General features: G+C 36.8%; 1 protein-coding gene across 1 annotated transcript; it reads right to left on the bottom strand.

The window, feature by feature from the left end:
• Window positions 1-5,276: 5,276 nt before the first annotated feature.
• LRRC69 (leucine rich repeat containing 69) lies at window positions 5,277-22,451 on the bottom strand. The gene is made up of 8 exons (XM_087703854.1): window positions 22,269-22,451; window positions 19,539-19,665; window positions 18,527-18,599; window positions 16,275-16,470; window positions 14,017-14,088; window positions 12,796-12,897; window positions 10,469-10,648; window positions 5,277-5,390 (listed from the first exon to the last, which is right to left on the bottom strand). Exons 1-8 carry the CDS (start codon window positions 22,449-22,451, stop codon window positions 5,277-5,279), a joined length of 1,047 nt encoding a protein of 348 aa, XP_087559980.1.
• Between the last annotated feature and the right edge of the window lie 2,457 nt (window positions 22,452-24,908).

The raw sequence follows: 24,908 nt of genomic DNA on the forward strand, positions 1-24,908 counted from the left end.
TTCAGTCCCCTTCCAGCTTCACCAAACATAAGTGGATAATACGAACTCTTAGCTGCTCTTCTTGAACAGCAAAATTCCCCACATATGGAAAACTAGTTCTTCAAGCAATCAACCATGGAGAATCAATATCCTCACATTTTCTCCCAAATTAAGTTTGTAACTAAGGTTTCCCTATCTCTATTATTCTCTTTCTTTGCTCCCTTTTGTCTTGCACAATCATAGTTTGGAAAATTAAACCCAGAGATCCAGGAGAATGAGGGGAGAAGAGTCCACCATAATCAACTCTTGATGACAGCCTGTTACCTTAACATGGATCAGTGGCAACTTCTAGCCTTCTGTCCTGGCTCAATGATTTGGCCATGATTTCATTCTTGCAGTCAGTTGACCCCAACAAGCCAAAGTTCATTAGGCCTTATGAGCATGGGGAATTCTGGGAGCTGGAGTCCACACATCTTTAAAGCTGCCAAGTTTTTTTTTTTAAAAAAATAGCCTATTTATTTATCTATCTATCAAACTTGTATGCCACCCGAGTCTCAACAACTCTGGGTGGCTCACAACATTTAAAATGAGGACATTACAATAAACCAACAAAAGTAAAGGGAAAAAAAGAATGCAAGAATGACAATTATATTTGCATACATTTTAACATAAGATTTTAGGCTATTTTGTAGGTGTCCTTCACTCAACCTGTTTACTAATGAAGTACTGTGTTTGATGAAATGTTTGTTTTCCAACTGCAAAATAAAATAGTGGTTGTTTGCTATTGTTTGACTGTTGCTTGACAGGCATGCTTCTGCGTCTCAGGAAATGATATTGTTTAATACAATGTTTCTTAAAGGATTCCTGAAGGTTCCCCCAATATTTTTCTCAGGGATCCTTGAAATCAAAATAACTTGCCAGTCCATGTTGAAAAATAAAGCATTATTAAAATCTCATCAGTTTTGAGCAGTAGCAGAAGCAAATGTGTCAATTTTAATTTAAACAGTGAATACCGATAAATATAACCTCTACAAACAAAACCTTTTTTGGGGTCATCCATAAGTGGAAAGTGGTCCAAATATTTAAAAAAACAACAACACCTGGTTTAATCAAAGGGAACTGAAGCACATTAACCCTGCAGGATCTAATCAGCTGGGAAGATACTATTGGAGACAGGTGGTTGTTTCAGTAGTCAGGCCTTGTGCCATGTAGGCCTTTATAGGTAATAACAATAATATCTTGAATTGTACCTGGAAACAAACTGGCAACCTATGCAACTTGTAAAGCAAAGGTGTTATTACATGAGCTGGAGTAGCCAAACAATACTGTTTGTAGCACAGCTTAATATTATATGAATTGTTCACAAATCTCTAGATCAGGGGTGTTAAACTCAAGGCATGGAGGACCGGTCTGGAAATAGCAAAAGATTGGCCTGTGGTGCTTCTGGCAGCCAAAATGGGGCATGAAGGGGCACACACAGCCCCCCTCAGCCCCGTTTTGGCCTGGACAGCCTCTTGTAGCACTTTGCCAGCCAAAACAGGGTGCGGGGAGGCTCTTCTTTTTTTCCTGATTTCAAAATCAGGCATTTTATATTTATTCATGGAGTGGCCACACGTTTTATTAAAAAAGAACAGTTAACTTATTTCAGGAAACCATTCACTAGATTTTTCAAAAATTCACTTTTGCCCTTTATTTTGCTCATTATTATACAGATGGTACCACACTTTCATATGCAGGTGAAAAATACAGAAAGTGAATTGTGTTTTTAAAATAAATTTGAATATAGTGTTTGATTTTAATAGAGTATGTATTTCTTGGTTTGGTACTTTGAAAAGCAAAGTTATAAACAAGTAAACTTTTTTATCCTTCTGAACCTCCGTCAGGTTTGTCCCTTTTTCAGGTTATATTTGCCCTTTATTTTTTTCTAAGAAAAGATATGCTCAGTCCTCCTGATCAATTCAGTTGCTTCTCAGAGCATTCTCCAGTTCATTAATTCTGTCCTATCAGGACAATAGTCCTCAAGAAACATGCCATTCCACCAGACTGTAGTAGACCAATACAGGTTTAAAGGTAGATCGTTCCATGAGCCCAGCTGAGGGAGCAGAAACCAACATAGCTTTCACTTTTGCAATTTTTAAGCTCTTTTCCATTAGATTACAAGTTTGATATTACAAGCATCTTTGATTTCATCAATACCATTTTGAAAACAACTGTAGAAGCAGAGATTGTCTGTGGAAAAAATTCCCACAGGCAAATTTACCATTTTCAATATTATATATTTTAGCACTTCATGCCTTGCACCCATATTTACCCATTTCCTATCCAACATAGTTTTTTATTGTTTTTATGTAAAAAGCAAAAAGGGAAAAAGCAATGAAAAAAATTCAGACTAACAGCAGAATAAGGAGTTATTTAAGTTTATTATTAAGTAATTATTTTATATTGCATTTACAGTATATCACACCTTTCCCAGAAGAATTCAAACCAGCGTATGTGACGTCTTTTCTAACTTTATCACCGTAACACTGCTCTCTGTAAGACAGATAAGGCTGAGAGTAACTAGCTCCAAATCATGCAACAAGCTCTGTGGTTGACTGAGAATTTGAAATTGGAACTTGCTGGTCTAAGACCAAACCCTGTTTTGCAATGAGGTTTGAAACATTAACCCCCAATAGGAGTCCCATATTTTGAAACATCTTAAAATAGTTGGCTCTAAGCAAAGCAACAATAACAGTGAATGTGCATTTATTTGACCTTGCTGAGAAACTATGGTGATTTGTGAGACCACTTTCAGTTACAAAATAGAGCAGCAGCTCTGTGATTTTAATCCATACCTTTGCAGTAGACCGAGAAGAACTTGGGAGAAACTTTTGCATTGATTTATGGTTGCTTGAGTTTTGCAGTGGTTTTTTTGCGTAATCTGCTGTTCTGAAGGTGTTGTTTAAAATGTAACAAATCTACTAACCAAATGTTTTAAAAATAAATGCAATACTGTTCTATGAGTTTTCAATAGGAATTCTTTTACTTTTATTGATTGGTTGATTGAGTAGAAATGATCATGGAAAAATAAAACTTTTGCAGAAATTATCAATAACATCCAGACACTGTGACTTTGTGTTTAAAGGTACAGCAGATTGTTTTCATTCCTAATGCCACAAAACAGTTTGTACAAATGCAATGTAAATGTGGTTTTCAAAGTTCTAAGCAAAGAGCGTGCAAGTGCAGATGTCTTTTTCTGTAGAAGAGAAAGAATCCAAACTATTCAGAAGCAGCTTCAGAATTATTTCCAAATTATTTCATTGGAATTATCTGTTAGTTGAATTATCTGAACGGTAACTTTAAATTTGCTTGAGATTATGTTTCTGGCATTTTTTTATGAATTCCAATTAAAAAATGTCCATTCAGAAGAATGGATTGGTTTAACAACCGCAATGACTCACTTTACAAATGTTGTAAAAATGGTCATACAATCAAGTCTGGTCACATGGTGACTTGACTTATGACCCCAACAATTTACAACTGAAATTTCAGGCTCCATTGTGGTTGTAAGTTGAAGACTGCCTGAAAAAAAAACTCTTCCTACAGTAGGTAGGAACAGCCTAAATAGCTAAAAAAAATTGTAAATTTGGGGAAGTGGAAAAATCATTCAATGCATTCTACAGATATCTATAATTTTGTACGGTAATCTCTTTCCTACCCTGTTTCCCTAAAAATATGACATGTCCTCATAATACAGCATTGCCACATTTTTCTGGTGGGCAAAAATATAAGCCCCCCCCCACCTATAAGCCCCCTGGACAACTCCCCACCTCCGTCCAGGCAAAGTGCAAGGCAGCTGGCCCACAACCATAGAGTGTGCGCCCAGAGGGGCCACTGTCAAAAGACTCGGGTTGGAAGCTGCGGAAAAAGCCAGACTGGGATGGCGGCGGAGGTGCCCTGGGTCCGTAATGAGAGCTGGCCCATGCATCGTGAGGCTGGGAGGCGGGTGAGCAAGAGCGCAACAGCCGCTTGTGCAGCCCCCCCCCCTCTCCAGCCATGCAGAGTGCCATTCACTGGCATTTAGAAGGCACCAAGCCGCGGGAGCCAGGTGGCGGCAAGCAGGCACTCACGCGGGTTGGCAATACCCCTAGGTCAGTGAATGGCGCTGTGCGCTGCTAAGAGGGTTTGCCGGGTGGCTGCTCATGAGCGTGGTCGCTTCATGGCTGTTGTGTTGCGCTGCTGCGACAGCTCAACACAGCCATTCACCCATGAAGCTGTGCCCGGCTCTTTGGGAGCCTGCTCACAAGAGAGCAGCCGCCCGGCAACCCCAAAACAATAAACCCTCCCCCCATAATAAAGCCCAAGCCATATTTTGTAGGTAAAAAGAAAATAAGACCCTGTCGTATTTTCGGGGAAACACGGTAATATAAATGCTGAATATCATTTTTTAAGTGTGTATTGCTACATAATTTTTCAATAAGGTAATTGTGCTAAATGGAAAATGTCCACACTTAAGGCAATCACGTGTTTCTACTTATCCTTTTGCATGATCTCTATATGTAAACTGTAAATGTTTATAATTAAGGTAAGCTTGGTATTCTGTTAGACTATAATTAGTGACATGAGATAAGCATCCTAGTTAAAATTTTGTAAGACTTACAATATAGAAACATTTGTAGAATTTTAAAACCCTTCATATAATAATTGGAAAGGCAAATAGGCATATATATTTAACTTTCTGTTTCCTTGCAGATTTTTTTTTCAAAATCTGTCATCATAGACATAAGATTTCTGAAATCAATGCACCTAAGAGTGAAGAAATCCCTTATACCTGCCATCTCTCTTTAAAATCTCCCAACACGTTTTCTCCAAGTGTTGAAAGTTCTACATGTCAAAGTTATAAACATCTAGAAAACAGGATTTAAAGTAAAAGTCAATCACCCCACATATGCAAAGAGTCTTTTGCATCATTAAATTCTGACCCTAGATTTTCAGAGAAAGAAACATAGAATTTCACATTAGTTTGGATGGATAGAAGCCAAGAGAAATAATATAATCCAGATCAGTTAGCTTACATTATAAAACATTACCTGAAAGCTAAATAATGCTGCTTGCCCAACTAAATCTACTCTCAGAAATGGAGTCTAGTTTGCCAAAACACATTATCAGCTATCACTTCTCTGAAATTATGCTTCCAAAAAAACTATTAATTTTTAATTAAATACTGATGTAGCAATAAATACTGGCTTCAGGTTTTAAAGGTCTTAGGGAAACTGTAATAGCTGCAAGTTGATTGAGGTACTCTTTCACTGTGTGCTCTACAATACAGAGATTCCAAAGACTTCATGATCACGGTGGTAAAAACATGTGTATGAACATAGTAGTGACTTCACAGGTAAAAGCTTCAAGTTTTTGCTTGTCTTCATTCGCTTCTAAAAATAAATAGAAGAAAATGTGACGTTTAGGTTACAGAATTTTGCATTTCTTTTTTGTACATTATAATTTACTACAAAAATATCTTTTAATCCCTCTCATAATATAAACACTTCCAAACTTCATATTTTCTGATAAATGATATAAACCACATCTGCAGTTAAGGAATTTTCTGAAGTTGCCAGGGATTCTGAATATGTAAAGAACAATCTAGTTCAATATAATCAGGCAAGGAAAATAGGTTAACAAGGGAAAACAAATTTACTGAATGGCATTTAAAAAGTAGCAATTAGAAGAACAGAACCTAAACCTAGAAATCAGGATTTCATATTCTGAGGTTGTATTAAGAAATAAAGTCTACTAAAACTCATGTGACCTCAGATTAAAAATCTTAGAGAAGGAGATTGGCAGATAGATATACACAGACACAATCCTTAATCCTCTACATATCTATACTATACTGCCTTCCTGGAGTAAGTAGATCATGAGCTTGTGAAAATTCTGTCCCACAACTCTATATGTTTTGTTGCTTGCAGAAAGGAGAAAATAAAATACTGTTCTCTTTTTAGCCACCATTTAAATGCATGAGGATTATTAACAAATCACTACATACCATGAAGATAGCATGGACATTTTTGAGGTTGTTCTAATCTAAACAGTAGGACAGGCAGCTTATAACCCATAACTGGTTTCATTCAGACAATCAATAGGATGAAAAGGAGCAGCAGTTTGGGACAGGGTAGGCTGGAATGATGTATGAGAACAATACCTAATTCAATTTTGAATTTCTGTAAATGGATGTCCACTTCTATATCAAGAGTAAATATACAATTCAATCAAATAAAAATAATTTTTCTCCTTATGCTGAGTAATGTTGCAACTTATTATAATAATAGCTTCCGATGGTCAGTACAATCACATAGATACTAAAACCAGTACCTCTTTTGATTTATTATATTTTTCCTCAGCTTTCCCACACTAACCCAAAGAAGTATTTTGTCCTTTTGACAACCATAGAAGGCCAATGTAGTTGACTTCCCCAAAGGTAGATTAAGTCAATAAACTTTGTAGCTTAATGGAGATTCAATTTGTTCTTCTCACATCTATGTCCAAACTTTTAGTTCTATTCTACAGGTAACTTATATGAAAAATAATAGCACTGCTTCCCCCCCCCCCCCAATTTAACTTGGAACCAGTAAAATTCAGGATTTTATATTTACAGTGTCAAATATGAAAATGACTTATATTTTTAGGAAATTAAAAATCCTTCAAAATGCCATTATGTGCTTTCTACTTTATTCACACAAAATGCCAACTCTGCAAGATAAGAACTGAGGTATTAAAAAAAATATTGGTTGGGTCAAAAGAAATTAAGTGCTCGCCTGAGGGGAATTGTTTGTTGTGTTTCACAAACAACTCTCCCATGTGGAAAAGACACTCAAATATAGTTTGCAAAATGGCATGGAAGGTTTTTTAAAGAATTCCATGTGTTCTTGGGAACTTAGCCAGAGTAATTGGGCTGCTTCTCATAAAAACATGCATTGGGTAGATGGATAATGAATATCTGTAACTGAGAGAAAATAGATAATTTACAAAACAAAAAATATTTTGTTTATATGACGTCTGTTTTCAACTTAGTCCAAGAGCTTGTTTATAGAAGTTGTTGTATAAGATTTTAAACCCCTACTAAAATGTATACATTATATGGGTGGTACTGCTCCTATTCATTATTTCTTATGCAAGAATGTAATCTCTGAAATTAAACAGTAATGTTCTGCTTGTTCTTGTACAAAAGTTCACAAATGCACTGATGTATTTTCACTTCGGGTCGCTGAATTCTGCATTCAAGCCTCCATTTTGTAATACCCATGTTTAAATTGGGGATAAGTCCAAAAATTTAAGTACTGTTTGTTTATTTTTATAAAACATTTTTTACTGTAAAACTTATTTCTTGTTATAATTATGTACAAAGTTCAGTGTCCCGATCAAAGAAAGTTTTGGTATTCCCTGATTTTCTCCCAGAATTTTCTTTTCTACCCATTCCCAATGTTCCAGACACAGTCCAACTGTGAAATTGGAAATAATCAATTACAATATAAATTTAATTTATGCTTGTTAAACTGCTTTCAACTGAATATATGACTGAACCTTGTGCTATTACTGTATACAATTACATTAATTTTCCAAAATAGACTTTTCTAAGTCCAAAACTTTAAACAACATTATCTTTCAAAAGCAATTTTTGATTATATTACAGATTTTCTATGGAGATGAAAGCCCTCAGGCAAGCATACGTAGAATTTATTCCCTGTAGGTTATCTATTTAAAAGAAACTAAGGATGTTTTTACAACTGCAAAACTCATCAGAATAACCATGAATAAAGAAATGGACTAATGATAAAATTAAGACAATTGCCCACCTAAGCAGGCTTAAGCTTCTAGAGAAAAAGATATCAATTTAACAAATAAAATAAAATTATGTCCTTGTTTCAGATTCTGGTCAATCAGATTTTGAAGCATACTTTAATATTAAACCCAGTTTTTCCTTTATAATAGCAATAGCAATAGCAGTTAGACTTATATACCGCTTCTTAGGGCTTTCAGCCCTCTCTAAGCGGTTTACAGAGTCGGCATATTGCCCCCACAGTCTGGGTCCTCATTTTACCCACCTCAGAAGGATGGAAGGCTGAGTCAACCTTGAGCCGGTGAGATTTGAACCGCTGAACTGCAGATAACAGTCAGCTGAAGTGGCCTGCAGTACTGCACCCTAACCACTGCGCCACCTCGGCTCTCCAAACATAGTTTTTCTACTTCCAGGTTCCCTTTTTTTACATTTACACTCCCTTTATATTCTCCTGGAAGGGTGGAAATACCATATTGCCTAATTTGTATTGCTTTCCAAAGTTTATCCTATATTTGGTGCAGCTACTAAGGTGCTTTATTGTTTACGTGAAAATAATACACTAACTTCTATGAAATGTCAATAAATATTCTCTATCATATGATCAGCTTTGTAGCATGTTAAATTTTGCCCTTCTATTTGTAGAACAGTGCAATTACTGGTACTGTCATCATCTTCATTCTTGGGTGCTGAAATAGCAATATTAGAATGTGGATGAAGGCATGGTTTTTCTGTACTTTTATTCCATAGCTGTACAGGTTCTCAGTCATCCATGTCATGGTTGTCTGGAATGGATTTCCAGAGAAAAATTGCAGACTACAGAAGCACTACTCAGGTGACCCAAGGACACAGATAAATCTCCAACTACTTCAGCTATCCTTTAAAAGGATGCAAATTACCAGCTGTCTGCAAGGAATACAAATCCTTCCACTCCCTATCCTGTTGGAGCTGAAGAAGCTTCTTGAATGAGAAGCAAAACATCTTCAAAAGAAAAAAAAAGAAATGTGTTTTAAGAGCTCTATTCTTAATTTTAGACACACCACTGCATTCCTAATGACAGGATATTTAATAGAGTTATGCCACCTAAATGTTCCTCTACTTTAGCTATAGTTGTACATTAAAAAAAAATGAGAAACTCTTTAAACCATTGTTTTGCTCATTTAGCAGTTATATTATCTTTGCAATGTGTATGTTAAGCCAACTGCTGCTTTAATCTTCGCCTTCATCTTTGACCAAACCTCTACGCTATTGCTCTTCATTCGATGGAAAAAAGAATGAATGTATACATGCTGATGGGTTGTTTCAAAATTGATTGTGTTGCTCATAAAGCATTATATCCATCTTCTATTTCAATAAACATATTCTGAATTGACCGAACTGTGAAGGCATCAAAGTTACCTAGGGGTTCAATATCAGTCTTCTGATTCACATTTGTAAACATTACCAGCGATCTTTGGCATACATTAATGTTTTTTAAACTTCAGCAACTTTAAGATGTGTAGACTTCAACTCATAGAATTCCTCAGCCGGTATAAGTTCACACATTTTAAAGTTGCCATGGTTGAGAAACACAGATGTACAGTAATCTCAAGGAAATCATTATCTCAATGTAACCTCAAATAAGAGTATAGGTAGCCTTCGACTACAATTGAGCCCACCATTTCTGTTGTTAAGTGAAACATTTGTTAAGAGAGTTTTACTCCATTTTACGCTTTTCTTGCCACAGTTGTTAAGTGAATCACTGAAATTGTTAAGTTAGTAACACGATTGTTAAGTGACTCTGACTTCCCCATTGACTTTTCTTGTCAGAAGGACACAGAAGGTGATCACATGACCCCAGAATACCGCAACAGTCATAAATATAAGGGACCAGTTGCCAAGCATTCAAATTTTGGTCACATGACCATAGGGTCATAAGGGTGGGAAACGGTCATAAGTCACTTTTTTCAATCCTGTTTTAACTTTGAAGGGTCACTAAATGAACTGTTTTAAGTTGAGGACTACCTGTATATTGTATGGATAAATTGTTACTCTGGAGGGGTGTAATAATGAAAAAAATGATAAGATCCAAATTAAGAAATTATGGCTGCACTCACACTTACCTGAGAGTATGTCCGACTGAAGTCAATGGAGTTTACTTTTGAGATACTGTACCTATTTAGAACTACACTCCTGACTGAATAAATTGATTTTTAAAAAGCACAGAGTAATCACAAAGAGCAAAATGTATAGGAGTATAAATAAGATCTGGTTGGTCATTGATAGAAAATTAGTTCTCGACCATATGCAGTCTTTCCTTAATTTATCAAGATTCTGCTTGGAAGCCAATTATTATTATTGATGAAATGCAGAAGAGAAACTGGCATAAGAAACGCATATGGCAATAAAATCAAGTTAAAGTCTTAAAATTGCAAGAGTCTTGGTGGTGCAGTGTTTAGAGTGCAATACTTCAGGTTACTTCTGCTGACTGTCGGCTGCCTGCAATTTGGCAATTCGAATCTCACCAGGCTCAAGCCTTCCATCCTTCCGAGGTGGATAAAATGAGGACCCAGATTGTTGGGGGCAATATGTTGACTCTGTAAACTGCTTAGAGAGGGCTGTAAAAGCATTATGTAGTGGTATATAAGTCTAAGTGCTATTGCTATTTCTATTGCTATGTGTATCAAAGTAACTTACCTGTTTTATATCTATGAAACGCACGCATTCTAGCCACATACTCAGAAAGCTGTGTCCACAGTGTGCACATTCTTGCCTCTGGGAAAGTAAATTCTGTGCTTGTGGGTTTTGTTTTACTGCTCTGCATAAAAGAGGGTTTTCGTTTTCTAGCTGAGTAAAAATAAATCTTGCTGTTATTTCCTGTGGAATTAAAAGACAAAATAATAAATATTATTGACAAGAATTGTAATAGAAATTTAAATATGTCACTTGAGGTTTTAATTTAGAAAAATTATAAGGCACTGTCTTTTCAATTGCACAGTGCAGCTGAGAAAAAATACAACAAAACCATTATTAGAACATAATTAAGAAGGAAGACAAAAAAATGAAAACCAGTAGAGACCTCATACTAAAACATCAAAAACTCTGCATAAGTACAAATATTTGTAACCCCCTCCAAACTTAATAAGGAGATAGATTGTACTTTTTTCAAGTAGCAATTTGTTTTTTGGAATGGTCCCTGCCAAGGGAAAGAAAAAAGTAACTACTGGTGTTAAATGCCTCTGTGCTGAGAATTGCAGAATGTGCTCCACTGATATCTAAAAGAATGGAGGAGACTATGTGGGAATAGCAGTTAGAAATATACTGCTTCACAGTGCCTTACAGCCCTCTCTAAGCAGTTTACAGGGTCAGCATATTGGATCCAACAATCTGGATCCTCATTTTACTGACCTCGAAAGGATGGACGGCTGTGTCATCTTTGAATCTGTGAGATTCAAACTGCTGAACTGCTGGCAGTCAGCAGAACTAGCTTGCAATACTGCATTTCAACCACTGTGCCACCATGGCTCTTAGAATATGTAGACAGTGGTGGGATTCAGCCAGTCCGCACCACTTCAGGAGAACCGGTTGTTAACTTTCTGAGCAGTTTGGTAAACTGGTTGTTGGAAGAAATCATTAGGGCAGAGAACCAGTTGTAAAATTATTTGAATCCCACCATTGTACGTAAGTAAATCTGTAGTTGGCTGGACTTTAAGCCATGCAATACTTTATGCACCAGTAGGAATACTTTGAATTGAGGGTGGAAGGCAACCCATAGCCAATAAAGCTGTTTCGATACATGGATTTTGTGGGACCTTTGAGAGACAACATTCAGCACTCATGCTGCTGCATTCTGCATAATTTCCAAGCATGCATTAATCAAGGCATGCACACTTGATTTAATAGCAGCCTATTTGGTGTAGTGGCTAAGGTACCAGGGTAGAAAACAGAAGACCGTGATTCTAGTCTTGCCTTAGGCACAAAGCCAGTTGGGTAACCTTGGGCCTCTCATTCTCTCTTCCCTCTAGGAGGAAAGCAATGGCAAACTATTTATGAAATCTTGCCAAGAGACCTGTTCAGGCAGTTGCCAGGATCGAGACTGACTCAAAGATCGCACCGCCCCCTCAAAAAAAATAACCACCCAATTTATCAGCTGAACCTGATAAAAGGTCCGCCACCTCAGTGGTGGGATTCAAATTTTTTTTTACTACCGGTTCTATGGGCGTGGCTTGGTGGGTGTGGCATGACTTGATGAACATGGCTTGGTGGGCATGGCAGGGGAAGGATATTGTAAAATCTCCATTCCCTCCCCACTCCAGGGGAAGGTTACTGCAAAATCCCCATTCCCTCCTGATCAGCTGGGACTGGGGAGGCAGAGAATAGATGGGACGGGGCCAGTCAGAGGTGGTATTTACTGGTTCTCCGAACACAAAATTTCTGCTATGAGTTCTTCAGAACTGGTCAGAATCTGCTGAATACTACGTCTGCTCTACCTGCTCTGTTCCTTAAAAGAATTCTTCCTCCTTAGAGGATACCATTTACATTTGATGCATAGTGTATATCAAAAATGCTCCTTCCTTCTGAATTATTGGCTGATTCATACATTTTACTGAGTGATAAGATGTCTTCTTTTATTTTAGTGTGAACCCATCTAGTTTATTTCATAAATCATTACTTATATAGGTTGGTGTTACGTGAAACCGATTGTTTACTGGCCCATGTTTTAAACAAAGGATTATTTAGGACTACACTTCAACCCAACCACTGTTTTAATTGATGTTTTAATCATCTCAAACTCATACAATTAAGGATTTTAGTACTATGCTAAATCATTTCAATCCATTTAACTTGAAAACTAATATACAGTACTCATATAATTAAGAATAACTGTCAACATATGTCCCAGGTTACAAAATAGTTATTTGAAATTGTTTGAACAACAAAATATAAATTTGAAATCTAGGGAAAACATCATGCTAAAGCAATAGTTTCTTGAACATGTACTTCTGTACTTGTTCTGTATGAACCTTAAGAGTGAGAATGTCCTCTTCTTGTATGGCACTAACTGGGTTTTTCTGAAGCAATGGATTATCTTCACAGTAAAATTCTTCAAGCTGAAGATATCCCATCTATTTAAATAACAAAATAACATTTTAAATATAAAACAATATATTTAGTATTTTCCCATTAACATCATTTATTTGCCATACATCTTACGCCTATAGTTTGGCTTTTGCCCCCTGACAATTTTGGGAGTACTGTTAGCTATTTGCATTTTTTCAAATTATAAGCTGTCCAGTGTCTTTTGGGGAGTCAAGTGCCCTCCAAATGAGATAGATGATAGATAGATAGATAGATAGATAGATAGATAGATAGATAGATAGATAGATAGATAGATAGATAGATAGATAGATAGATAGCTGAAATTCAGCAGGTTCTGGAGAACCGGTAGCGGAAATTTTGAGTACTTCAGAAAACCAGCAAATACCATAGTAGGGTGGGAATGGAGATTTTGCAATATCCTTCACCCAGGAGTGGGGAGGGAATGGGGATTTTGCAGTATCCTTCTCCTGACACACCCACCAAGCCACGCCCACAGAACCAGTAGTAAAAAAATTGAATTTCACAGATAGATAGATAGATAGATAGATAGATAGATAGATAGATAGACAGACAGACAGACAGACAGACAGATAACATAAGTAATCATATTTAAACAAATAAAAGAACAAAGCTACAAAAATAATTGGAAAAAAGTATGTTTTTTTTTCTGCCCAGATTGAAAAGGTCTCTTGTATTGCAATCTAAAAGCACCAAAAAGAACCTTTTCTATAGCTACACTAAAATGATGGGGGTCTGCTTAGAGATCTATTTCAATGACTTATGTGACTGATTGTACATGATTTGTTTTAGCAAGCCTTTGATCTGGCTGATTCTACCTGTAATTCTTTACCATCTGTGATTTTGTGTAAACTTGTTAAATTTTACTAAGCAACAGTGTGTTTTTACAACAACAAAATGGTAAAATTCATGTAGAAAAACAAACTGGTGAGACTGAAATGCGATAACAGCATATACACAATTACAAAACTATAATATCAAAAGTCAAGTAAGGGTCCTTGATATATTTATATGGCACTCTTGGAAATGCATTATATTTGAGTATTTTCTAGGCCAACCATTAGACTTCAATAGAAGATTGGTTAGGGAGGTTTCCACTGAAGAGATTGATTAACAATCATACTTACTGCATTGGGAAAAATCTGAATATTATTTCCTGCAACATCAAGAATCTTAAGTCTCTCCAGCTTGCAGATTCCCTAATTAAAAATGATAAATATGAATTAATAATATTAAAATAAGTGTCCTTCAGCGCAAATCTAAGTAGACCTACTTTGATTGTGCTGCAGAGTGTTCCCAAGTGAACATGCATAAAGTTACTGAATTCCTGGAATGTATTTCTAGAGCATCCTCAGAAGTAAGCATCAAATTTCAATTTTAATGTGAAAGAACGAACAATCATCATTAAATAATAAAAGAATAACATGGAGAATAATTAATACAATTCAATCATGTTTAAATGTAACCCAAAGAATATTAAATTTAGTTTTTTTGCTATTACGGTATCATTATTTTGTTCCAGTCTTTGCCTATGGAGATTCTCAGTCATCCAGGCCATAGTTGCCCCAAAGGTGTTTTTTCAAGAGCCAACTGGACTTTCTGGGGTTTTTGGGGGGAGACATTTTGCTTCTCATCCAAGAAACTTTTTCAGCTCTGACCGGATGGTGGTCAATGAACGATTTATACTCCTTGCAGACAGCTGGTCATTTGCATTCTTTTAGAGCAGGCAGGAATGTCAAACTCGTGGCCCATGGGTCAGTTGCATCATGCGCAGGCCACGTCGACACTGAGTTTAGCGGAAGGGGGGGAGAAGTCATGATACATCACGTGATAACTATGTGACAATGTGAGTTTGACGCCGCTGTTTTAGAGAGTCGCTGAGGCCATCTGGAGGGTCACCTGGGGGTTATTAGGGTCACCTGAGAAAGGCAAATGGGTGTGAAGCCTTCTTGGAACTGTTGAAAGGACTTGTGTTATAAACTGGAAATAGATGATGTCATATCTGGTCTTGTTCTATCACCTATGAGGCCATCTATGTCAAAATTGAACAGCCCTCACTCAACAGAGGGGAAAGGATTTGATCACAACATCCTCTCAGCCGTGTGATCAAAAATCAGGTGCTTTGGAATTGGAATGTATTTACAACTGTTGCAGCATCCCAGAGTCACGTGATCGCCATTCAACAACTTTCCAATCAGGTTCCAACAAGCAAAGTCAATGGGAGTAGCTGGACATGCTAAACCACCACAGGTTTCACTTAACTGCAGTGATTCGGTTAAGAAACATGGTGAAAAAGTTGTACAATTGGTCACCACTCAGTTAATCACTGCTTTACTTAACAATGGAAATTCTGATCCTAATTGTGTACATAAGTCAAGGACTATATGTACTTTGCATAAACAAAACCTTTGACTATTGTTTCCCTAAACTTTAGGGCAATGGCCCCCAAGGTTCTGGGCACCAGGGACCAGTTCCACGGAGAGAGGTTTTTCCATGGACTGAAGGGGGTGTGGTTTTGCATGCTGCCTGCATCCCGCGAATGGGCTGTTGCTTGCTTTCATGGCCCAGATTCTGTCATGCTGTGGCTTGGTACTGGTCCATGGATTGTTACTGGGGACTCCAGTTTTAGGATATACCTGCTGCATATTTACATACCAAGTAACAAAACTGATCAATGCAACTTTTAAGATGAGTTAACTGTAGGAATACATAAAAGATCACCTTGCAGTAGAGTGAAAAACTTCACCCCTCCAAATGTTGCTGAAGAAGACTCTCCAAGCTCCATCATCATTAGCTCTTTTGATTGAGCATCTGAAGGCCTGTTTCATTTACCTATCCAATTTCTAAAGCAGGGGTCCTCAAACTATGGCCCACAGGCCAGATATAGCCCACCAAAGTCATTAATCTGGCCCATTCGGGACCACGGGGCTGCCCCACTCACATTGCCCCACCTACCCACAGGCCCTTACCTGCCTTCTGGACACCAGGGAGGCCAAAAATGGGACGTGTGGAAGCTTCGACTCAATTTGGCCTTCCCAGCCTGCAGAAAGAAAGAGGGAGGGAGGGACACGGACATACACAAACACACCCACACACACACGGTCCCTCATACACACCCCAAGGCAGCCACATCCCTTCACTAACCTGCTTTCCACCCCCAGGAGCATAACAAATTAAAGTTTAATTTGTCTGTATTGTTTGGACTGCTAAATTGGCCATGCCCGCTCAGTCACATGACCACCTAGCCTTGCCCACCCAGCTGGTCCGGGCCACCAACAGTCTGAGGGACCGTGAATTGGCCAATTTAGGACTGTTTATGTCCTAAAGGCATAGCTTTTTTAATGATCACAATATAATACATTGTTTTCCAAGCATAGCTACTCACATCAGGGAGCGATTCTATTTTATTTCTTGACAAAATCAAGATCTTGAGATTTTCCAGATGTTGGATGTCTTCAGGTAATGAGGTGATGAAATTGTGGGATAAGTGAAGTTCATGCAAATTCGGAAGGTAACAAAATTCCTTGGGAATCTTTTCCAATTTGTTATTCTCTAAACTCACACATTCAAGATTTTCAAGCCTATTGAAAGAAAGTATTTGAGGATATTTGCTTTTAAATATTTAACAACTATTTATATATGATGGCCTCTAATGTTGCATATAAATCAATTTTAATGAAATTACTTATAGTATATTCTCAAATCAGCCTTTCTAGCCTTCAGCAGATATCAACTCCAATAATTCAACTGCACCACATTGGCTGGATATTATGGGAACTGATATTTATCACTATTGAACAACCTATCTATATACTACTTGTTTTGTTCCTGTAATCTATAACTAGACAAAATGTTACATCATAGACAATTTTTGAACCAAGGTATCTCAAATGGGCTCACTTACAGAATGGGTGCAAAACAGTGATGGTATTCAGCAGGTTCTGACCAGTTCTGGAGAACCGGTAGCAGAAATTTTGAGTAGTAAATACCACCTCTGACTGGCCTCACCCGCATCTATTCTCTGCCTTTTGAGTCCCAGCTCATTGGGAGCTAATGGGAATTTTACAGTATCCTTCCCCCGGAGTGGGGAAAGAAAGGAGATTTTACAGTATCCTTCCCCTGGAGTGGGATGGGAATGGAGATTTTACAGTATCCTTCCCCTGCCATGCCCACCAAGCCACACCATGCCCACCAAGCCACGCCCACAGAACCACTAATAAAAAAATTTGAATCCCACCACTGATCCAAATTCTAGAACGCAAGACTCCTGTGGAATTGAAATTTGACAAATATTTTAAAATATTTTGATATAAAATGGTCATAAAACACTTTATGACATAGTACAAAATGTCATAAAACATTTCCTATATCTATGTTTATGACTGTTCTATACAGTTCAACATGGGCAACTCTTGTTCCTGTAACATTTAACTGGATGAAACAATGCATCATAGGGCAATCTTTTTTCAACCAAAGTATATCATATAGGCTACCTTACAGAATATGTCCAGATGTGCAACACAGAGCTCCCATGGAATTAAAATTTGGCAAATTTTATAAAACAGTTTATAGAAATTATAATATATTATGGGTTCACCTTGGTTTATAGTGCTTAAGCAAAGAGAAAAGTGATCTGGATCAGTGTTTCTCAATTTTGGCAACTTTGAGTTGTGTTGACTTCAACTTCTAGAAATCCCCAGCCAGCATAGAGTCACAAAACTGCAATGTTGAGAAACACTGATCTACTGTTTATAAATGGAATGATATATAAATATCTTTTTTCAGCTACGATCTGAAACTGTAGATATAAATAATTAACTATATTCTATTGTTAAACATAACATCAAATATAAACTTATCTTACATTTCATTCAAAAACACCTATTTTCCCCCATAACCACCTTTTGAGGCAAACTAAGTGAGAATGACTGACTGACTAGCTGATCCAGTTTAGAAGATCCAAACCTAGATCTTCCTATTCTATATCCAACACTTTAGCCATTACATTGCACTGACTTGTAATAATGGCTCTCCTTTAATGCTAATCTAAGAGTTTGTGTCCTTTCTATTGACTTAGGAAAAGTATTTATATTCTTTGTTAAGTAGCTTTTTTTGTAAGATAAACATATATTCCCCTCAACCACACACGTACAGTCCAGTCTTCAAAATGTTAATAGAAATTACAGCAGGATTATAGCTATATATAGTATTGTTATTCAATAAAAGAAAGATCCTACAAATCAAGTGTGACTACTGCAGTCAAACAGTCCAAATTAAATTATATTTGAAAATTAAGCAAAGATTGCAAAATACATTGTTATGGTGAAATACTATGAGAAAGATATGGATCTATCTCAACACAATGGCATCCATAGATGGCAGCAATGAGGGTCAAACTGTTATAAAGACCAAGACACCATCCCACATGGTCCATGTTGTACCTGCCTTAGGATGTCTCACACAGAGAGAGGCATAGCAACAAAAAGTATGGATCTTGCAGCAAGCATCACATTGCAACACTGCTTTCATCATTCAAAAGCTGCTGATGCTCCCAAAAATAGTGATGGGTTATTAAAACTAACTTATCCATTGCAGCCAATTCAGGAAAAACCTCATCCTGATATTTATCAAATATACCTGTAAATCTCTGGCGGAAGATCATTTAGTTGGTTCTTGTTCAGATTGAGAAGTTCTAAATTCTTCAATTCATCTATAAACAAACATGGCCTTCAAATAAAGCTTTTGCAGAAATATGAAGTCTTATATTATGCCTATTCTCCTAATGTTCCATTTTATTTATATATCCCTGGTGGTCATAATGCTATTTTTAAATAACCAAAAGTACATATAAGTACCATTCCGCTATGCATTTATTTTTTTAACCTTCATTTCTACTAAAAAAAATATGTTTAGTAAGAGCATTCACAGAATTCTGAGGGCTGTACTTGGAGTTTTTAAGGATCACACCTAACCTGTTTCTGCATCTCTGCATTAGCTTTGTTAGGACCAGTTTCAGTTTAACTACTGGCAACAAAGAATGCTTAGCGGACCGAGTCTCCAGTGATTGAAGACAGATAAAGCAGCTTATAAGTAACAACTGTTAATAAAACCATAATAAACATTTTCGTTTAAAAAAAGGAACAGAATCCTTTTCAAAGAGCATAGACATGAATCTTCGTCTGTCACCCCAACATTATTCGCTGTATCGTCTGCAGAACTTTGCAATTCCCTCCGGAAGTGGATTTGGAGTAGATTTTTGGGATGGTGACTTTGTTTTCTTTCTTTTTCTTTCTCATAAAAGATTCTTTAAAATCCCACAAAGTAGATATTTTAGAAAACACATTCCTCTTTTCTCATGACAGATTTTTTTCTGAGATTATATCAGTTAAAACATTGACCATAAAATATCTTTCTTTTAAAACTCTTCATTTCCTTCATACGCTTATACAACAGAAGTTATTATAATACACTTGAATGGACATGTAAATTAAAAGTGATTTCAGTACAGTGGGATGAGGGTAGCGATTTTATCATATAGCATAATTTGCTGCTGAGTAAATAGCATAGCACATATGTGGCTATATATCTGCTGTATAGTAAATACGGTAGTAAAGTATCTGATTTTGAACACAACATGATATGCTCTTACCAAATATTAAAGGTGACAGTTTGGTGATCTTGTTTCCAAACAAATAAAGCTTTTGCAGAGATATGAGATATTTCAATTGCTCTGGAACTTCCTCAAAATTATTATTTCCCAAATTTAGTACCTTCAACTACAATCAGATATTTGATTAAATCATGTTAATCAGTTCTCCTCTAAGGTTGAAAAAAGACACTCATGAACATTTAGTACTACCTAATTTTGAACTATCATGTTAAGAGCTGAAACTATCCCGTGATTCAAGTATACTAACAGAAATTCTATCTCTTAAAACAAAACTGGGCATTATTGTCAGTTAAATTGAAATTGAGAAATGGTCTACAAGTAAAATCCTACATTATTATAGCAGGATACCCAAATGGCATGGAATTATCATAAAAAGATTTTGTATAGAATGGAATGGCATGCAAATTCCTTGGAATGGTCCTTATGATTTTATTAAAGAAATGAAAGCTTTCAATAAAAGCTTTCATTCAGGAGCTCAAAGTACGGATGAATACAGTATTTATGTTTTTATTTATATCCCATCTTTATTATTTTTACAAATAACTCAAAAGTGACAAACATTTTCCTCCTATACAAAACCTTTGCGGTATTTAAACCTTTGCCAGACCAATTCTCGATTACAGCTCGTCTGCCTGGAATCCACATTGTATAATAGACATTAATACAATTGAGCGAGTCCAGAGGTATTTCACGAGAAGAGTACTCCACTCCTCTGCTCGCAATAGAATACCCTATGGCAAAAAATTTTGGACCTGGACAACCTAGACTATGCCATCTACGAACTGACCTAAGCATAGTACACAAAATTGTCTGCTACAACGTCCTACCTGTCAAAGACTACTTTAGCTTCAACCGCAATAATACAATAGATACAAACTCAAAGTGAAACGCTCCAAACTCTGTTGCAGGAAATATGACTGAGTGATCAATGCCTGGAATTCACTACCAGACTCAAACCCCCAAAACTTTAACCTTAAACTATCTACTGTGGACCTCACCCCATTCTTAAGAGGTCTGCATAAGCGCACCAGTGTGCCTATTGTCCCTGACTTGCTGTTCCCATCTATTTATGCTCATTTCTTATGTATATACGTATACCTGCTTATACATATGTTTATGTTATATTCATACTTATATTCCTTTCTCATACATTCTTGACAAACCAAATAAGTAACTAAAAATTAATAAAATAAATACTATTTTTCCCACAAGAACACTGTGAGGTGGGTTAGGCTCAGTGGTGGGTTTCAAATCCCGTTCCAACCAGTACGCTCTGCGATGCTCCAGCTGCTCCAGAGCGTCGCGCAGGCGCTGTATATGTCATGCGCCTGCGTGGAAGCGCAGAAGCCTTTAAACACCAGTAAGGAGCTCGGGCGGGTGGGCCCTCTGGAGCACTGTACCGAAATGGTATCCAGTGCTCCAGCTGGTTGCGGTACGCAACCCACCACTGGTTAGGCTGAACAAGAATGACTAGTCCAAAGTTATCCAGCTAGTTTTTATGGCTAAAGGCTAAGTATAGTTAGGTATTAAGTTTGGTACAATGAAATTTTATATCAAGTAATACTGGGTTGACATGTTGCCCCAAGTCCAAGTTCATTAATAAATTAGCTGGATAACACAACAAAGTGATCTATAAACTATGAATTACAAGCCATAATAGCAATAAAATCATATCAATGCAATGAATGAAGGTATCTATCTTAAGATGCAATAATATGACTTTGCTGAATATCTGTAGAGACTTTCACTCATCCAGGTCATTGTTGTCCCCAAAGTATTTTTTCCAAATGGCAACTGAACTTTCTTAGTTTGAAAATATTTTGCTGCCCATTCAAGAAGCTTCTCCAGTTCCAGATATTTAGATTTTTGCAAGCCCAGTAAGTAGCCTTTATTTAGAGGAGAGGTTTAAATTGAAACTTTAACAATGATCAAATGTTGATTCTGCCATGGGTTTATACTATTACAATTGCAGCATATTTATTCGTTCACAAAATAATATACATTTTATCACCCCCCCAAAAAATGCCATGCAGCAAAATTGTTAAAATACTATGTAGTTCTCAATTGTTTCAAAGATGTTGAGCAAAAGACCTAAAATGCAAATCTATTTTTTTCAAAAGAAGAAAAATTCATTTTAAAATGCTTCTTCATTCCATGTTAGAGGATAACTATTCCTGCCTTAACCAGAGTCACATTCTCCCACTTTAAGAACCCACTATACCATGAAACAAATTTTCTTTTTTTGGGGGGGGGGGGTATTACAAACTATACTATTTTTTTTTCAATAAAGATTTTCCAACAGCTTGGCTTGCAAAATTATTCTGGATTGAAAAAATATTCATTCAAAATTCAGCAGTATCTTGTTTACAGCTGAGATTACCAAGATTATTTAAAAAATTGTTACAGCATCAGTTTAAGGATAGCTTCAGTGTAATAATATAGATCCTTTTTAAAAAAAAATTAAGAATGGAGTGAATGTTTTCGCCTTGTTCTTTCTTTGTAAATATCAGAGGTTCTTTAGTATGGAAGAATGGTGATTGCTGCAGGAGATCATTCCATAGCAATGCAAGAAGAGCCTGGCTGGACCAGTCACAGACCTCTTTAAGCCAGCATTCTGGGTAACAAAGCTTACAATCGGGGTAAGCGAATGATAACCCTGCTTCACAATTGCGGTTCCAAGCCAGGATCTCGCCCTCTGCCTCCCCTCACCCGGCTCAGAGCCTCCATTTCGTGAGAGAGACTGAACAGTTGGTTGTCTCGCAGGCTCAGGCGCTCCAGGTTGCTCAAGCTGGCCAAGCCCCGGGGCGGGTGCTGCAGCCCCCGACGTGCCAGGGAGAGCGAGCGAGTCCCGGAGCCGCCCCGCAGCACGCGAAGCAGCTTCCCTTCCGCCATCTGCGGACTGTCCTCCGGGCCGATCGCGTCGCTGTGGAGTTCTTTCTTTCCGTTGTCTTGGCAACGCCGAAGCCTCAGCTGGTTCTATGGGCGGGGACAGAATTGTGGCGATTGATACAGCTCGGCGGTCATCTGTCACAGTCATTCATCAGTGTTCATTTATGACGAATAAAGATTTTTTTTTAAAAAAAAATGCGCGCTACGAAGTGTGGGGGAGTGGGCAACACACCTATTGGGAATAGAAACATGGGGTGTACGAACATAATTGCCGTCGCTTGATAACGTTGGAATGCCTGATCAGAATCCGGAGAGAGAAATACGATAAATAATGATGTTAAAACGTACCAGATTATTTTCTAAAGTAAACAATAGCTGTGCAAAATAACAGTTGACTTAGATCAGCATCCAGGTGCAAATAAATTCAAGTGTGACCTTGGCTAATTTAGAAAGTCAAGTGGAGTTTTGCTGGTTAGATCTAGGAAGAGTTGTTCTTTTGTTTTATTTATTTTTTAAAAAATACAAACAATACAAACATAGTAACTAAAAAAAGGAAAAAAGGGAAAGGGAAAAAATTACAGTGCACCCAACTAGACCTCCCCCCACCTTACATTTCTTCATCTATAACAAAAAGATTTAAAATATATTCAATTGTGTCCTTATCCCCTCCAAAACAACTTATATTCCTCAGTAGATTTATTCCCTTTGCTTTCCACCAACATTGATTTTATAAAATCCCCTCATATTTCATTATAATTATTTGCTTTGATCATCCCTTTTTAAAATTTAATTTCTGTTAATTTATCATTTGTTGTCATACTCCAAATTTCATTATACCACTCATTTCTTTGAATGAAGAACTGTTCTTAAAGGAGACATTGCTTTATAAATATCAGCGTCATTTCAGCATATCAATTTAGTGTCGTGTTTAAAATGCTGGCTTGGAAACTGTAAATTTTAGGCCACCCAGGCATGAAAACTGGAAGGGTGACTTTGGCCCAGTCACACTCCTTCAGTTTGACCCACCTCATCGGGTGGCTGTTGTGGGAAAATAGGAAGTGCAGAGGTATTAGGTTATGTTCCCCATCTTGATTTAACCAAATATAAAGGTGGAATAAAAATCTAATCCTCCCTTGCCTCTAGTGATTTGTACTTTATAATACTAAAGTTAATTAATGAACTTTGGGCCTTTGCAAAATACTTCACTGCAGCATTAAATGCATTTACACAGTGACCACCGTATATTGTACCCTGACAAAATAGATTGAAGGGGGCCATTCCCAAATGGACAATTCAGAGGTCAAGAGGAAAGGACATACAACATTTAACAAATAATACTCGTAGCAAAAAAATTCCTGTTTCTAAATATTGATCAGTTCTGAAGACCACTTGAACTTTTTTAATCAGCAGTGTATAAACTCCCAGTAGAGCACAAATAAAAATCTATCTATTCCTTGGGTATTAAATGCATGTATTAGATACAATATATGAGTGATCAAAAAAAGTATTCATTAAGGAAGTCAGACTTATTATGAACCATTTTAATTATAAGAATGTTTTAAATGATATATAAAGCAGCACATCTCAATGAAAGGGATGAAAATAATTTAATTGAAGTTTTATATACTATCATTATTACCTAAAGTATAAAATGGCCTGCAGGATCATAGTATATTTATAAATGATGCTTTACAAGGGAAACTGTTTCATTTCTTGAAATATATTGTCATTGTGTGATCTATGTGGAGATATGTATCTTAGAACAATATTATAATCCACTCTTCCTGTTTCAAAATAATGTGATAAGTAAAATACCTAGGTGGAGGCACTATTTTATTTTAAACTGGACAGTATTCATTATACCAGAGCTTTTTAATACCTATCTAAATAGATACTAGCACAATGAGTCTTCTGCAGATATTCTACTTACATGTTCCATAAGGAAAGGTTTATCCTGTTAACTAAGAAAGATCTTGAAGCCTTGAAAATTAAAGTTCTCCTTTGAAAAGGAAACATTCTAATTTATTGGAAAACATGTGCTTTGCCTGCAAAAGGTTCCTGGCAATTCCAAGGTTGGTTGGCAAAGTATCTCTTTATACTGATTACTATTACTGTAAACTGAGCTAGAGGAATCAATATGGTAAGACTACTTCCTATACTTTAATAATCTGAGAGGGAGGTTTTTGCATTTCAGAATCAGGTACTCTTCTGCCACAATCCAAAATAAAAACAATATGAGTGTTTCAGTAAATGGATTCAATACTCAGAACAAATCACCTTGAAAATTATTATAAGACCTCAGCAATCTCTGATGATCCATATGTCAGTGGCTTTTATAATTATTTTATGATTGGTGTCCATAACAACTTAACCACAATGCAATATTGTATGTCTGTGCATATATGTATTGTGTACACTGGCTTTTCTATTAAAATAAAAGAATAAAGCAAACGAAGGAAA

Source organism: Thamnophis sirtalis, unplaced genomic scaffold, assembly GCF_051295495.1.
Source record: "Thamnophis sirtalis isolate CommonGarterSnake01/CBP01778 unplaced genomic scaffold, rThaSir2_p1.2 scaffold_2, whole genome shotgun sequence".
NCBI lineage: Eukaryota > Metazoa > Chordata > Lepidosauria > Squamata > Natricidae > Thamnophis > Thamnophis sirtalis.